The sequence below is a fragment of the Chanos chanos genome, chromosome 2 (genome assembly GCF_902362185.1).
Source record: "Chanos chanos chromosome 2, fChaCha1.1, whole genome shotgun sequence".
In the NCBI taxonomy this organism is placed as follows: domain Eukaryota; kingdom Metazoa; phylum Chordata; class Actinopteri; order Gonorynchiformes; family Chanidae; genus Chanos; species Chanos chanos.
In genome coordinates this window covers 57,864,044-57,878,249 of record NC_044496.1, presented here as the reverse complement: position 1 = coordinate 57,878,249, position 14,206 = coordinate 57,864,044, and the positions used below count along the sequence as shown (strand labels likewise).

Genomic DNA, 14,206 nt, shown 5'->3' with positions numbered 1-14,206 from the left:
ACACTTTAACAGTAGGCCAATGTGAAAGCTAGAGCTGTTCGAATTTTATTATGAACTGAGCTTAAGCCTACTGCCACTGTCTTTCTAACGTAAACATCAGCGTGGGAATCAAGCAGGAAACAGGGCAGCGGATTCATTTTCAGCACTTCCCTGAAATACATTAGGCCTTAACACCGTGTTCTGGTTCTGTGGGAAATGGTTGTTTTGCCTGCTCTGGGCCTGGATGAATAAGAAAACAACACAGAAGGCCAGAGGTGTGAGTACAGGCATGACTATTGTATAATCTCAAATTCTAATTGGATACTAGATTAGGAGCAGCCATGCTGCTTTAAAACAATCCTGATAATCCTTATTCTGTTTTAGCGCTGCATTGAGCAGGTAGAGAGCAGTCGACTGAAGCCTAATCGCTGGGTTGTGGCCAATCACAGCCATCTGAGAGACTGTTCTTTTTTCCTTTAGAAAGGCTACATTTTCTCTGTCATCTCCACCACGATGGCTGCAGTGGATAAGGATGTGGCTGAAAAGTTTTTGGACAGTAATCCTGCATTTGCAAAGCAGTATTACGATTCCAGATTCCGCTCCAAGATCATCTCAGACTTGCTGTCCACCACGAAAAAGACAGAGATGGACATCAGTAAATTCCACGACCTGTCCTCTGTGGAGGAGAGCGAGGTCGTGTTTGACATGGTGCGCGACCTTCAGGATAATTTACACATGGAGCGCGCTATCTTCAACCTGATGAGGCACCTGTCTTTCATCCTGCGCGCCGACCGCATGAGTCTGTTCCTCTACCGACAACGCAACGGCATGGCTGAGCTGGCCACCCGCCTTTTCAACGTCCACAAAGACACCACGTTCGAGGAGTGCCTGGTGCAACCCGACAGTGAGATCGTTTACCCTCTGGACATGGGCATCGTGGGGCACGTGGCGACCACCAAGAAAATTGTCAATGTGCCCGACGTCACCCAGGTGAGCCAGCTGACAGGTTTATTCAAGGTCCGCCCGGCGAGTTACTGAATGCCAGGTCGTGAGGGAAAAAGAAAAATGACTCTGAAATGAGTGGAGAAGTGACACTTAGCCATAGGGTCGCCAAACTCAGTTCCTATGCTGGCCTGTAGGGGGCAGCATTAGACTGGGCCAATCCTTTCAGATAGTTCTGTCAGATTAGTATTACGGTGGACCGAGGCTGATTTTCACAGATCTCATTTACAGTTGAAAATGTCCAGAGCATACCAACTAGTCGGTTCCATTAGAGGGTTACATTCGCTGATTACATTTCCTCCCAAAAGTGTTTTTGCTTTTATGTCTTGTCTTGCACCTTTTGGGTTTTTTGTTTCTGCAAAGGCCAAGGCTCATTGTTACTTGTGGGTGAAATGTAAACAGATTTAAGTATTACTTATACTTGCTGTGACTTGTTAGGCACCAACTGTAATTTGCAGATACACATGGTGAGCTTATTGGAACTAACTGTGACAGGCGTGACTAGGCATAAACATTTGTATGTCAAATGACTTTTTTTTTTCAGACAGGCCTTGTGAGTGATACACATGATTGACAGTGCTTTGGCAAAAATTCAGTGTTCTGCTCCATTTGATTTAGGAATGAACCTGCATTTTCTAAAGGAACGGACTGTCTTCAGCCTCCTGATAGAAACCACTGATTCACAGCGTGAAGAACACCTTTCTTTGCAGAGTGCATAATCACTTGTAACAAATTGGCTTCTCTTTATCTTAGAAAATGGCAAAGTGTGACTGAAATTCTGAGTGACTGGGTGTCAAAGCTCCGCGTCGCCATGGTTACCTGTTCCTGTTTTAATCATCTGCATTTGTGCGAACTAACCAACACGCCCTCACACATACAATAACTCTCCACTTTCCAGTGGCGTTCTGTACTCCTGCATTAGAAATCAAAGCAGACTAATGCATTTATATACCGTTAAAGATAAACAGGCCCTTTAGCATTGCGTATTTTACCAATGCTGATACACATACTTTCAAAATGACACAGTGTTGAGTTCTGAGAGGGTTTGGCGTGACAGTGGCTCACAGCAGATACTGGACAGGGTTGCTGGTTTGAATCCCAGACAGGTCATGTAGGGATGTTGTCTTAGTGCTGGAGATTAACTGGTCCCAGTGTCTGTGTCCTTCCTGTTACTGCTGCCTCCATGTCCTTGAGAAAAGCACTAAACTCCAAGAGGAGGTGCTGAAACAAGTGACTGAGCATGCTCTGTAGGCCTCGCCTGTCGTTAAATAAAGTTCATAGAATGGTCAGTGACAGATGAAGGCTTTTAGTCATTACTGTGGATACATTATAACACAGAGTGAGAGCGTGGTGATTTACCCACGGGATGCGCTGCAGTAGAACCGCCACTACTACTACTACAACCCTGAGGGCTATTTTGGGATTAAGGCAGGTCCCTTCCCCTGAGTGTCACTGGGCCTGCAGAGGATAAAGCTCCTTAATCTGAGTTAAATTAGAGCGATCCTGGATTAAATCTAAAGGTCAGTGCCTAAAGCCATGTTCTCCCAGTCAGCGGAACAGTAGTTATTAACTTCACTCCATGTCTCAGTCAGCCTCCGCATTCTCGCGTTTCGCCTCTGCTTTCAGCCAATCATAAATAATAAAGAATAGAGAAAATATACAGGAAAAATATTATTTTCACACAATAAAAAGGGTGATGTATGTGGCACTGGCACCTAAACAGACGCACTATACAGCTGTCAGAACAGCCCACTGTCAAAGTCAAGTAGAGATCGTTAAGTCTGAAATGAATGTCATTCTTATTTTAGCAGAAGGATTGTTATCACTACCTGGTTTTAAGAGGCAAAATCACATGTGACGTGTTTATGATCACAGCTGTCAGCTTGGATCAGATTGGTCAGGGTCACAGCACAAACCCCCCGGGGCTGATTTAGTGTTAACATCACATGCATGTTACATGCAGACATAAGATTCATTTGTCCAGTTGTCACTAACAGAACAGTCTTATGTAGTTAATTAAAAGTACATAGCAACATTAAGACTTGTAACCACATTAAAAAAAAATTCTTTTGTTCCCCAACAAATACATTTGAGAAAGTTTGAGTTTACAGCATTTAACTGAAGCTTTAGGAAGTGTTCTGTAAAACATACTGTTGACACTGCTGCTGGTTCTAACCCCCCCCCCCCCCCCCAGGACAGCCACTTCAGCGACTTTGTGGACACCCTGACAGAGTACACGACCAAGAACGTGCTGGCCACGCCCATCCTTAACGGCAAAGACATGGTGGCCGTGATGATGGCAGTGAATAAACTCGACGCCCCGGCTTTCACCAAACAGGATGAGGAGGTACCAGGTCTTTCCATCTGACACAGGGTGATGGACGCTCTCGCTAAGACAGCCCTTCAACATAGCGCCCAACACATACACTGAACAAAGCGATATATAGGATTTAAATACTGGGACTGGTGGTGAAACCACCACCATACCACTAGAGCATAAGACAAGAATGAATGGTAAGAATGGTAAGATCGTGAAAAGCAGTGAACTCTTTAGAGAGCAGGGTACAGTGGACAGCCCTTATGGCAGTAGTGCTTGGTAAAGGTGTTCCAGATTTACATATTATGGAAGAGCACAGGCAAGTTACATGTTAATAATAAGACTTAATAATAAGATAATAAGATCCCCACTTTTGTCTCTAGAACTTGAAGAAATATCTCAACTTCGCCAATCTCATTCTGCGAGTCTTCCACCTGAACTACCTACACAACTGTGAAACCAGGAGGAGCCAGGTGAGACCCAGTTCTGTGGCATTAAATACTCCTGACTCCTGACCCCTGACTCAAGATTCAGGAGGATGTTTGTCATCACCCAGTATCAGAGCACAGTGCACAGCTTTCTGTGGGTCCAGTGTAGTCTCTCCTCTGTCATTTCCTGTTGTCTTTGACTACTGTTAATTGTGTTATTAACCACTGGCCTGCAGATATTGCTTTGGTCTGCCAGCAAGGTGTTTGAGGAGCTGACTGACATTGAACGACAGTTCCACAAGGCGCTCTATACCGTGCGAGCCTTCCTCAACTGTGATCGGTACTCCGTGGGCCTCCTGGACATGACCAAAACGAAGGTGACTGTTCGTTCAGACCCCTACCTGTCGGCAACAAGGCTGTAACAAGCCGGAACATTGCAATAGAAATGTTTTTTGTTTTCTTAAATTGGTCTGTAGTGTGTGCACTACGCTTTCTGGCTTTTATGAATAATAGTTTTAAATAAAAGTAAATGTCAAACAGATGTTGTATGAAAAGAGTTTCTATTTGTTGACATTTAACTGTTATGTGAAGGAAAAAATTGAAGCCATCAGTCAGGTTCTCGGGGTCTGGTGTGAAGGCAGGACTTTTCTAATTTAATGTTTCCTGAGCAGATGCTGGGTTTATTTACAGTCTTGCAGTTGGACTCATAGGCCGATCAAAGCATCATCTATGGCCACAGCTTCACCAAACTTCACAGTCTTGGGCTGATATTTGAATTAAAAATATCTTTGCTTTTGTACGTAGGAGTTCTTTGACCTGTGGCCGGTCCTGATGGGGGAAGTACCACCGTATGACGGGCCGAAGACCCCTGATGGCAGAGTGAGTGTTGAGAGACTGTAACCCTTGAGACACAGGCCTGTGTGTTTGTCATCAGAGGCCTGTGCTGCACATTGTCTGGCTGTAATTCATCACTGCATGCTAGAGCCTATTCTCACCTCACCTATACTCATTTCTCTTCAGGAAATCATTTTCTATAAAGTGATTGATTACATATTGCATGGAAAGGAGGATATCAAAGTCATCCCGTGAGTTCCTGTATCTATATGTTCCTTATCTCTTTTCTCTGTATACGCACCACCTGTTTCTCTTCTTTCTTTCTTCCTCTCCTTTTCCTTCTTCTTCTTCTTCTTCTTCTTCTTCTTGTTCTTCTTCTTCTTCTTCTTCCATTTATAAAACTGAAACTCTATTTAAAACTCTGTTATTTCCAGTTAGATGAGGCAGTCCTTTAATGATTACTGTAATTTTTATGTTGGTGCCTTTCCCTGAAGTGGAACACACTGGTGGAATTTCAGCCATGGAACTAAAATATTCACCAAACCGCTGCCAACAACCACCACTCCCCCCCCACCTCACCCCACCCCGATCCCCCCAAAAAAGTAACAGACGCTGAAATTTGAAAATCTGTTTAGGAATAATGATCAGTTCTGCTTCGAGCGAAAGAGACTACACAGAATACTGTACTTTTGAAGAGTGTTTAAGAACATATCTATGTATAATCTCATATATACATACATGCTGTATTTCCCAGATCCCCTCCGGCGGATCACTGGGCTCTCCTGAGCGGGCTGCCCACCTACGTGGCGGAGACCGGGCTGGTGAGACACAGACAGACCTCCATCCTCTCTGCCTCGTGAGAGAGCGACAAGAACAAAAGCCATTAGGGTGTATTATGCAGCTGTCAAGTGCACAGGGCTTGGAAATGGAGTTTGCTCTCGCTGACTGAGATGATGGATAGTGGCAATTCTGTAGACACCATAATTAATACAATGGCATCTTTCTGTTTGACTGCTCCTTTCCTCCCTCTCTCTCTCTCTCTCTGTCTTACAGATCTGCAACATTATGAACGCTGCTGAAGACGAATTCTTTAGCTTCCAAGTAAGATCAGCCAGCTCACACTGTAATCTACATGGAAAATTTCCTCTAATTTAGTTTCCGATGTACCAGACAGAAAGGGCAGTTTGGCCACATTTCAGTAAATTTCCATTGACTGTCACGTCTCCACGGAGCCAGATAATTAAATCTAAGTTTTACTTTCTCTTCCTGATATTGCAGAGATATTCAAGCTACCGTAATATTTATTGACTGTAATTAATTTTATAAATAGTAATATTTTTCAGTGTTGAGATTTAATTAGATGTTTTATCTCTGCCTTGCCAGAAAGAGCCCTTGGATGAATCTGGCTGGACAATCAAGAATGTTCTCTCTTTGCCAATCGTCAACAAGAAAGAAGAGATTGTAGGCGTGGCCACGTTCTACAACAGGAAAGATGGAAAGCCATTTGATGAAATGGATGAAGCACTAATGGAGGTACTTGAGTATGAATGACTAATGGTAGAGTGCTGATTCACACCTGAGTGCATGTATTATAATGGAAGCAGAAACAGTGTCTTCATTCCTCTAGTCTTCCTCCAGGAAGAGTACCCTACCTCTGGAACAGTGCCTTGTTTCCAATACTTTATGGAGACGGTACATTTGCAGTAAAGAATTTTCAACTGACAGCAACGAGTATTCTATCATTATGCCTCTCTGGAGCTGATGGTGTTCTATCGTTATGCCTCTCTGGAGCTGATGGTGTTCTATCATTATGCTTCTCTGGAGCTGATGGTGTTCTATCATTATGCTTCTCTGGAGCTGATGGTGTTCTATCATTATGCTTCTCTGGAGCTTATGGTGTCCTATCATTATGCCTCTCTGGAGCTGATGGTGTTCTATCATTATGCCTCTCTGGAGCTGATGGTGTTCTATCATCATGCCTCTCTGGGGCTGATGGTGTTCTATCATTATGCCTCTCTGGAGCTGATGGTGTTCTATCATTATGCCTCTGTGGAGCTGATGGTGTTCTATCATTATGCTTCTCTGGAGCTGATGGTGTTCCGTCATTATGCCTCTCTGGAGCTGATGGTGTTCTATCATTATGCCTCTCTGGAGCTGATGGTGTTCTATCATTATGCTTCTCTGGAGCTGATGGTGTTCTATCATTATGCTTCTCTGGAGCTGATGGTGTTCTATCATTATGTCTCTCTGGAGCTGATGGTGTTCTATCATTATGCCTCTCTGGAGCTGATGGTGTCCTATCATTATGCATCCGTGGAGCTGATGGTGTTCTATCATTATGCCTCTCTGGAGCTGATGGTGTTCTATCATCATGCCTCTCTGGGGCTGATGGTGTTCTATCATTATGCCTCTCTGGAGCTGATGGTGTTCTATCATTATGCATCCGTGGAGCTGATGGTGTTCTATCATTATGCCTCTGTGGAGCTGATGGTGTCCTATCATTATGCATCCGTGGAGCTGATGGTGTTCTATCATTATGCCTCTCTGGGGCTGATGGTGTTCTATCATTATGCCTCTCTGGGGCTGATGGTGTTCTATCATTATGCCTCTCTGGAGCTGATGGTGTTCTATCATCATGCCTCTCTGGGGCTGATGGTGTTCTATCATTATGCCTCTCTGGAGCTGATGGTGTTCTATCATTATGCCTCTCTGGAGCTGATGGTGTTCTATCATTATGTCTCTCTGAGGTTGATGGTGTTCTATCATTATGCCTCTCTGGAGCTGATGGTGTTCTATCATTATGCCCTGTTGGCCTCCTCCATCTATGCTGCAGTCTAGCACTCTGAATGCTCTTGGTATTTTTCCCAAGCAGAGCGGTGCAGGACTATAGTAATGTATTTTTTCTGCCATTTGCCCATCACTTTTAGCCTGATCTAATCTGATCCTTAGAGACAGATGGAGCAGACAGAATGGGTTTTAATCATAACGCTTGTTCTCTGGTCAATTTAGTCTCTAACGCAGTTCCTGGGCTGGTCAGTGCTCAACACAGACACCTACGACAAAATGAACAAGCTGGAGAACCGTAAAGACATCTTTCAGGACATGGTGCTTTACCACGTCAAGTGTCGCAAGGATGAGATTCAGAATATCCTGGTGGGTCACTTTCACATGGCACATCCTGATGAAAAGAGATAATTATAAAACACCTCATCCGTACCTTCCATGACATCTTGATCCGACGGACAGACTAGAGCTCTCATCCGTGAAATTATGATTGATAGCCCATGTAGAAAAAAATAGCTTGGTCAAGTCTTTCTGTCTCACCAAGGTTAAATGGACTGTTTTTACTGTGTAGAACACACGAGAACGTTACGGGAAGGAACCGCACGACTGTGATGAGGACGAGCTGGAAGACATTTTGGTAAAAAAAAAAAAAAAATCAAGATATCATCAATATGAAATGTGTAAGACGTGAAGAGTTCTTGATCTCAACCTCTAAAGCCCATGTTTCCATGTTTTTCTCTGTCCTTAGAAAGAGGTTCTGCCCAACTCTAAGCAATCTGAGATCTTTGAGTTTCATTTCTGTGACTTTGAGTTCTCAGAGCTGGACCTGGTGAAGTGTGGAATAAAAATGTACTATGAGCTGAAAGTGGTGGACAAGTTCCACATTCCTCGCGAGGTGAGTCCACTGTTAATAAACGTATTACAGAGTCAAATTATACACAAGTCTGATTAAGAAGTTCAGTTCTGACTCTTTCGAACCCCTGCCAAGCAAAAGTTCTAAAGTTAAAGACCTACAGAACTGTGTCTGGCAATACACTGATCAGCGAGAGAGTTCAAGGGCCATATGTCCGTCTTTTGGATCTCTGGAATGGATCATGACAACAACTCCCTGTATCACAGGTGATAATGTATCTGAGGTGTGCTATGCTGAGCGTGTTTAGCATGATGTCACGTGTCAACCTGAGAGCTTTCCCTGCAGGTCCTGGTGAGGTTCATGTATTCTCTCAGCAAAGGCTACAGGAGAATCACTTACCACAACTGGAGGCATGGTTTCAACGTGGGCCAGACCATGTTCACACTGCTGATGGTGAGTGAGTTTCACATTAAAAACACAGACAGAATGACTGATGAGTGAATGCAAGGTCAGAATCATCAGAGTGTGAGAAACATCACAAGTGTCCACAAATAAACAGCGTACCTCATTGCCTCAGCTTAGCCGACTAAGTCCGCGGCATTTCCCTGGTGTTTGATAGATTTAATCCATCTGTGTAATGGGCATCCCTTCAGAGGGACCTTGTTAAGTTGGTCTAATATGTCCAGCTGAAGGATCCTCCTCCATCCAGCAGCGTCTGAGACGGAGATCTCTCCAATCTAATGAGGTGGCCAAGCATGACTGCAGCGCTTGACGCCTCGTCTGTAATCACGCCCAGCTCCCCATAAGTCAGGAGGGAGTAGAGGAGAGGAGTCAAAGCGTGCCAAGCTCGTAATGACGTCCCTCAGTGCTGCTCCCATGCATCATTGGGTCTAATGAGCTCTCTGGAGTCAGCCCTCTCCGCCTGAGAAGGGGCCAGAAGATGCCCGTCGTTATCGGTTTCAGATTGGCCACCTCACGCATGTTCACCAGTGCTCCCATTAATCCTGCGTGTTTTTCAGACAGGTGACCTGAAACGCTACTACACAGACCTGGAGACCATGGCAATGGTTACAGCTGGCTTCTGTCACGACATAGACCACCGCGGCACCAACAACCTCTACCAGATGAAGTGAGACCTTTATGCTTAAGATAGTTAGGTGTTATTGAGCTGTCTGACATTATGATTTCAGAGCAGGTCTCTACCGCAAGTCAAACAATATCACAGCATTATCACAGCCAACACGTTTCAACAGTACAGTGATATCCTTTATTTGACCTCATAATGGAATATGAGGTGGGACAAACTGTTTTGTAACATGAGGAGGTCATGGGTCACATGAGGAGGTCATGGGTCACATGAGCAGGTGTAGGTCACTGATAAATCGGACCTTATGATGTACATCCTGCATGTATTTCTTTCTAATTAAAACCAGTTTTCACACATGTACAAGACATGTACGAGATCTCTGAGCTGTGTCTGTTTTGTTTTGTTTTGTTTTGTTTTGTTTTGTTTTGTTTTGTTTTGTTTTGTTTTGTTTTGTTCTGTTTTCTTTTCTTTTCTTTTCTTTTCTTTTCTTTTCTTTTCTTTTCTTTTCTTTTTTGTCAGGTCTGGAAACCCACTGGCAAAGCTCCATGGCTCTTCCATTTTAGAGAGACACCACCTGGAGTTTGGAAAGACCCTGCTGAGAGATGAGGTCAGTTATTCGTCTGAGCGAATGTTTGATTTCGTCTGAGCGACTGTTTGATTTCGTCTGAGCGAATGTTTGATTTCGTTCTAACTGAACCATAACGAGGTCCAGGCCATTGAGCATTAGCAGTCCCTCACTGCTTTGCAAACAGCAGCCTGATTATAGCAGCCTGTTCCATAGTTTATTTCATTATTCAGCACTCAACTAATGGACATGAAGTAGCATTTTTTTTTCCTAGCATTTTCTTTATAATATAGTAAGCAGTTTAGTGAAGAGCGCATGTGTAAATATGTTGTTTGATCTTTTTAAATGCAGCACATTTAATGTGAATCCATTCTCGCCAGGCTTTGAATATCTACCAGAATCTCAACCGGCGACAGCATGACATAGTCATTCACTTAATGGATATCGCTATCATAGCCACAGACTTGGCTTTGTATTTCAAGTAAGTCTCTGTTTTAAGTCTCTGATATGAAATAGTGACGCTGCTGTTAGGAACAGTGTCCTGTTTCGCGTGAGTGATCTGTGGAGAGTTTATGTTGAACAGAGTGTCTGTCGCTGGATTGACTCTAATGATGGTGTTGTCCTCCACCCGTAGGAAAAGAACCATGTTTCAAAAGATTGTCGACCAGTCCAAGACCTATGAGGACTGGAATGAGTGGACCAAATACATGATGTTGGAGACGACGCGTAAAGAGATTGTCATGTATGTACTGCGCCCGCTTCTCTGGGCGAACACATGTCATGTGTCATTTTCATCATGCTGTGGTGCTGTCTGGGCAGTTATACACTCATGCAGTACAAACATGTCAGTGCTTTTGATTATTCCCCACCACACAGACATCAAACAGGGATGTGACTATTCAACATGCTTTTGTGGGAAAATGTCAATGTTTGACATGGTTGTAATTCCATAATCTGCCCACTGGGTAGCGCCCTTTTTCATTTTTCAGTTCTCATTTTCCTCAGCAGATGTCATTTTCGTAAAAGCTTTTTTTTGAGGAACGTTGCTGCTGGCTAAAGTTGTGGGTTGCATTGGGCACAGTCACTGTCACATGAGATTTTTACGAGAGTTATGTTTATTATCTTTATGAATCGAACAGTTTGTGGCTGTCAATACTTGATCTTCTTTTTTTAAAGTTCTGGTGATTGTACCTAACACACATAACATTTAGGATTGGAGTCTTAAAATCAGATGGTCCGTGGGTTTTTCGGGGGTAGATTAAGTTTCTGTGTTTGTCTTGCAGGGCTATGATGATGACCGCCTGTGACTTGTCTGCCATTGCTAAACCGTGGGAGATCCAGAGCAAGGCAAGATCGTCATTCCACAGTTTTTCTCACTGTCTAGACTGCTTGTGTTATAGATAGCAGTCATGTGACTACACAGCCAATGGAACACCTCGCTCAGCAATTTTCACACCTGATGGCTACGCGCCTGTTGACAGTACACAGTGGCCCATGTAACAAATGTTTAGTGAGATGATGATGATGATGATGATGTTAGCATTATTTTAATTGTATTTATGAAGCAAATTAGTGGTATGTTTATATGCTACACGCTCATAATTTCCCTCTAATGAATAAATAAGTGCAGCTTCAGCAGGAGAGAGCTTTGTTGTAAGTTAGGCAATATGACTTCCATTCACTCCAGCTAATTAATTAGCGACTAGCGACAGCTCATGAACCATGCAATAAAACAAAGAGGCATAATCCCAGCAAGACTCACAAACAGGCAAATTACTTAGTGGTTTAAAAGGTAACTTGAGGTTTGAGCGGTGTTTTAGTGGAGTTCTGAAAATTAAATGTGTTTTTCATGGATTTAGCTGCTCTTTTTTTTCTACTGTAGTTTATGTCTGGCCTCCTCCAACATTACCAGAGGCTGTTTGTGCATTCTCCTGTAGGTGGCGCTGTCAGTGGCTGCAGAGTTTTGGGAGCAGGGTGACCTGGAAAGGACAGTCCTGGAGCAACAGCCCATTGTAAGTTACTCACTCGAGGGAGAGAGAGAGAGAGAGAAAGGGAGAGAGAGGGAGAAGGAGTCAGAGAGAGAGCAGTTTCCCATGGGCCAAATGTGATGTACTGCCCATTATGTGGTGTAGTGAGTTAGAAACACTGGTCACAGTGGCCCAGTCATCTGGAGCATTCCCTAACTCCCCCATTTCACAGAACCGTGATTTTACAGGCTGTAACATCAGGTTTCTAAGACTTGTCGCAAACAACTTTTATCTCTTTTTATCGTTCCAACAGAACGATAAAGAATTTATTACTTTGTGGTGTAATCGTGGAATAAACACAGTGGAATAAACACAGTGGAATAAACACAGTGGAATAAACAGTGCTTATCTTTTGTCCCCTAGCCCATGATGGACAGGAATAAAGCGGAAGAGCTGCCCAAACTGCAGTGTGGTTTCATTGATTTCGTCTGCGCTTTTGTGTACAAGGTAGAAGCTTCTGTTTTCATCCTACATTTTCTTTAACGAGTTCGTCTGTACTGCTTTTGTTTGTTTACTTTACAAACACAGAGGCAAGTAGATAATTACACACAAAGAGCTTAGCGCTTCACATGTGAGACATGACTGTGTCTCTGTCCTGTCTCCCCACATTGTGACCAATGATAAAATGATATAAATTAGAAACACAGAGGACCTTTTAATGCTGAGCTTGCCGTCTGGAAGGTCAATATGAGGTCAGAACTAAGCAGGGACTTTCTTCTTGTGGTTTAAGGATGAACACAGCGTTTCACAATCCTTTGGTCATTTATTGGTCACCACTGTTAGTAGGATTGTTGTTTGGGTTGAATGTATTAATAAAAATAACAAGAACAAAAATCAAACAAAACAAAAAAATTGAATAAAAATTTGTAGTGCCAACAGCGTAAATGTACGTCGGTGGCAATAGAAATAAAACGTCACGAGATACGACAGAAAACTGGAAAAGTTCGGTCAGCGTTTGACCTCCGCGATTTCATCATTTCTCTCCCAGTCCCTTTTACTCACTCATGCACTCCTCCCTCTTTCCTTCGTAAAGGAGTTCTCCCGCTTCCACGTGGAGATCACCCCCATGCTGGACAGGCTGCTGAATAACAGGAAGGAGTGGAACGCCCTGAAGGAGATCCACGAGGCCAAGGTGGCCCAGCTAGAGGCAGCCAAGAAAGAGAAGGAGGAGGCAGCAGCTGCCGCAGCGGCATCCAAGAGTGGAGGTACAGACAGACAGAGGATAGAGACAGACAGACAGACAGACAGACAGTTAGAGAGGAGAGCCAGGTTAAAGGGAACGCCTCTGAGAAAGTAAAACTCGAGCTGTTGGACGAAACCTGGAGAGTGGATACGGTACATCCACTACTGGTTCGTCCTTTTCCAGCTCAACAAGAAAAAAGCATGAGAAAAGGCCAGGGTGTTCTGATATTTTCATTTGAAAACTGAAACAGATAATTCACCTGGTTTTGTAATGAGAGTATATCAGTATAGCTTAGTTTCCATGACTCTGTCTTTCGGGGGTTGGGGGTCTTGGTCATGTTTTTCACATTCTGAACCAGTCCCTAAAAAATGAATAACAGCTGAACTCATCAAACATCAGTGTGCGGGCCAGATCACAGCTCATCTAAATCGACAGATGTTCTTTACCAGCCTCAGAGTGAAGTCTTGGACCTTATCATGGCAGACTGAGATGCAGTTAGATGAATATGTGACAGTTAAATCCACTCTTGCACAATCTGTGAAAAACTGAATCTGAACTCCTGAATGTACTCAAAGGCAGAGTTCTTATTTTAGAGACACAGATACGATCGTGTCTGGCTCGTAGGACTTCATGTCACCCTCACATCTCCCAAAGAACCTGCTTTGTCAGGTTTTTTTTTTCCCCCCTCTCTTTGCTGACATCGACAGGAGAGAGCGAGAGAACAATCTGAACTGAGCCTGGTTTCTCCTGTCGTTTCAGGGGCCAACGGTCCGGTGGCAGCGCAATCCAAGACCTGCGTCATCTGCTAGACTACAGACAGCAATTACACGCTTACTCCTCCGCTTCTCTAGGGGAATTTCCCTCCTGTTTTTACATGGTATTTTAACGTTTCCTTCTCATTTTTAGATGTGGGAGTATGACCTTGTCATGCTTCTGTACCGCTGACAGTTCAGGAGAGAACTGTATGAATAGAGAACTATTCCCAGACCAACCAACTGGATCAAATAAGTACTCTGATATAATTTGACTCAATGTTTGATGGTACTGGGCCTTTGGAAAAGAAGCCAGATGTCTCACACTAGTACCCCAAATGTAATATAATATCGATGTAGTCGTCAGAACGTTTCATTTTGTTGCATTTTAATAT

General features: G+C 43.6%; 1 protein-coding gene across 1 annotated transcript; it reads left to right on the top strand.

The window, feature by feature from the left end:
* Window positions 1-492: 492 nt before the first annotated feature.
* Window positions 493-13,901, top strand: pde6a (phosphodiesterase 6A, cGMP-specific, rod, alpha). Its single transcript, XM_030766174.1, has 22 exons — window positions 493-969; window positions 3,176-3,328; window positions 3,682-3,771; window positions 3,963-4,103; window positions 4,531-4,605; window positions 4,747-4,811; window positions 5,315-5,381; window positions 5,614-5,661; window positions 5,944-6,093; window positions 7,570-7,713; window positions 7,916-7,981; window positions 8,093-8,239; window positions 8,543-8,650; window positions 9,217-9,326; window positions 9,804-9,891; window positions 10,230-10,330; window positions 10,484-10,591; window positions 11,133-11,196; window positions 11,787-11,861; window positions 12,240-12,323; window positions 12,910-13,081; window positions 13,819-13,901. Exons 1-22 carry the CDS (start codon window positions 493-495, stop codon window positions 13,866-13,868), a joined length of 2,583 nt encoding a protein of 860 aa, XP_030622034.1. The 3' UTR covers window positions 13,869-13,901.
* The last annotated feature ends 305 nt before the right edge of the window (window positions 13,902-14,206 follow it).

Excerpts from the sequence above, each read along its gene's own strand:
- pde6a (XM_030766174.1), top strand. The coding sequence starts at position 493 with ATGGCTGCAGTGGATAAGGATGTGGCTGAAAAGTTTTTGGACAGTAAT. Across the intron at positions 3,772-3,962 it reads GTGAAACCAGGAGGAGCCAG|ATATTGCTTTGGTCTGCCAG; the intron begins GTGAGACCCAGT and ends ACTGGCCTGCAG. Across the intron at positions 9,327-9,803 it reads AACAACCTCTACCAGATGAA|GTCTGGAAACCCACTGGCAA; the intron begins GTGAGACCTTTA and ends CTTTTTTGTCAG.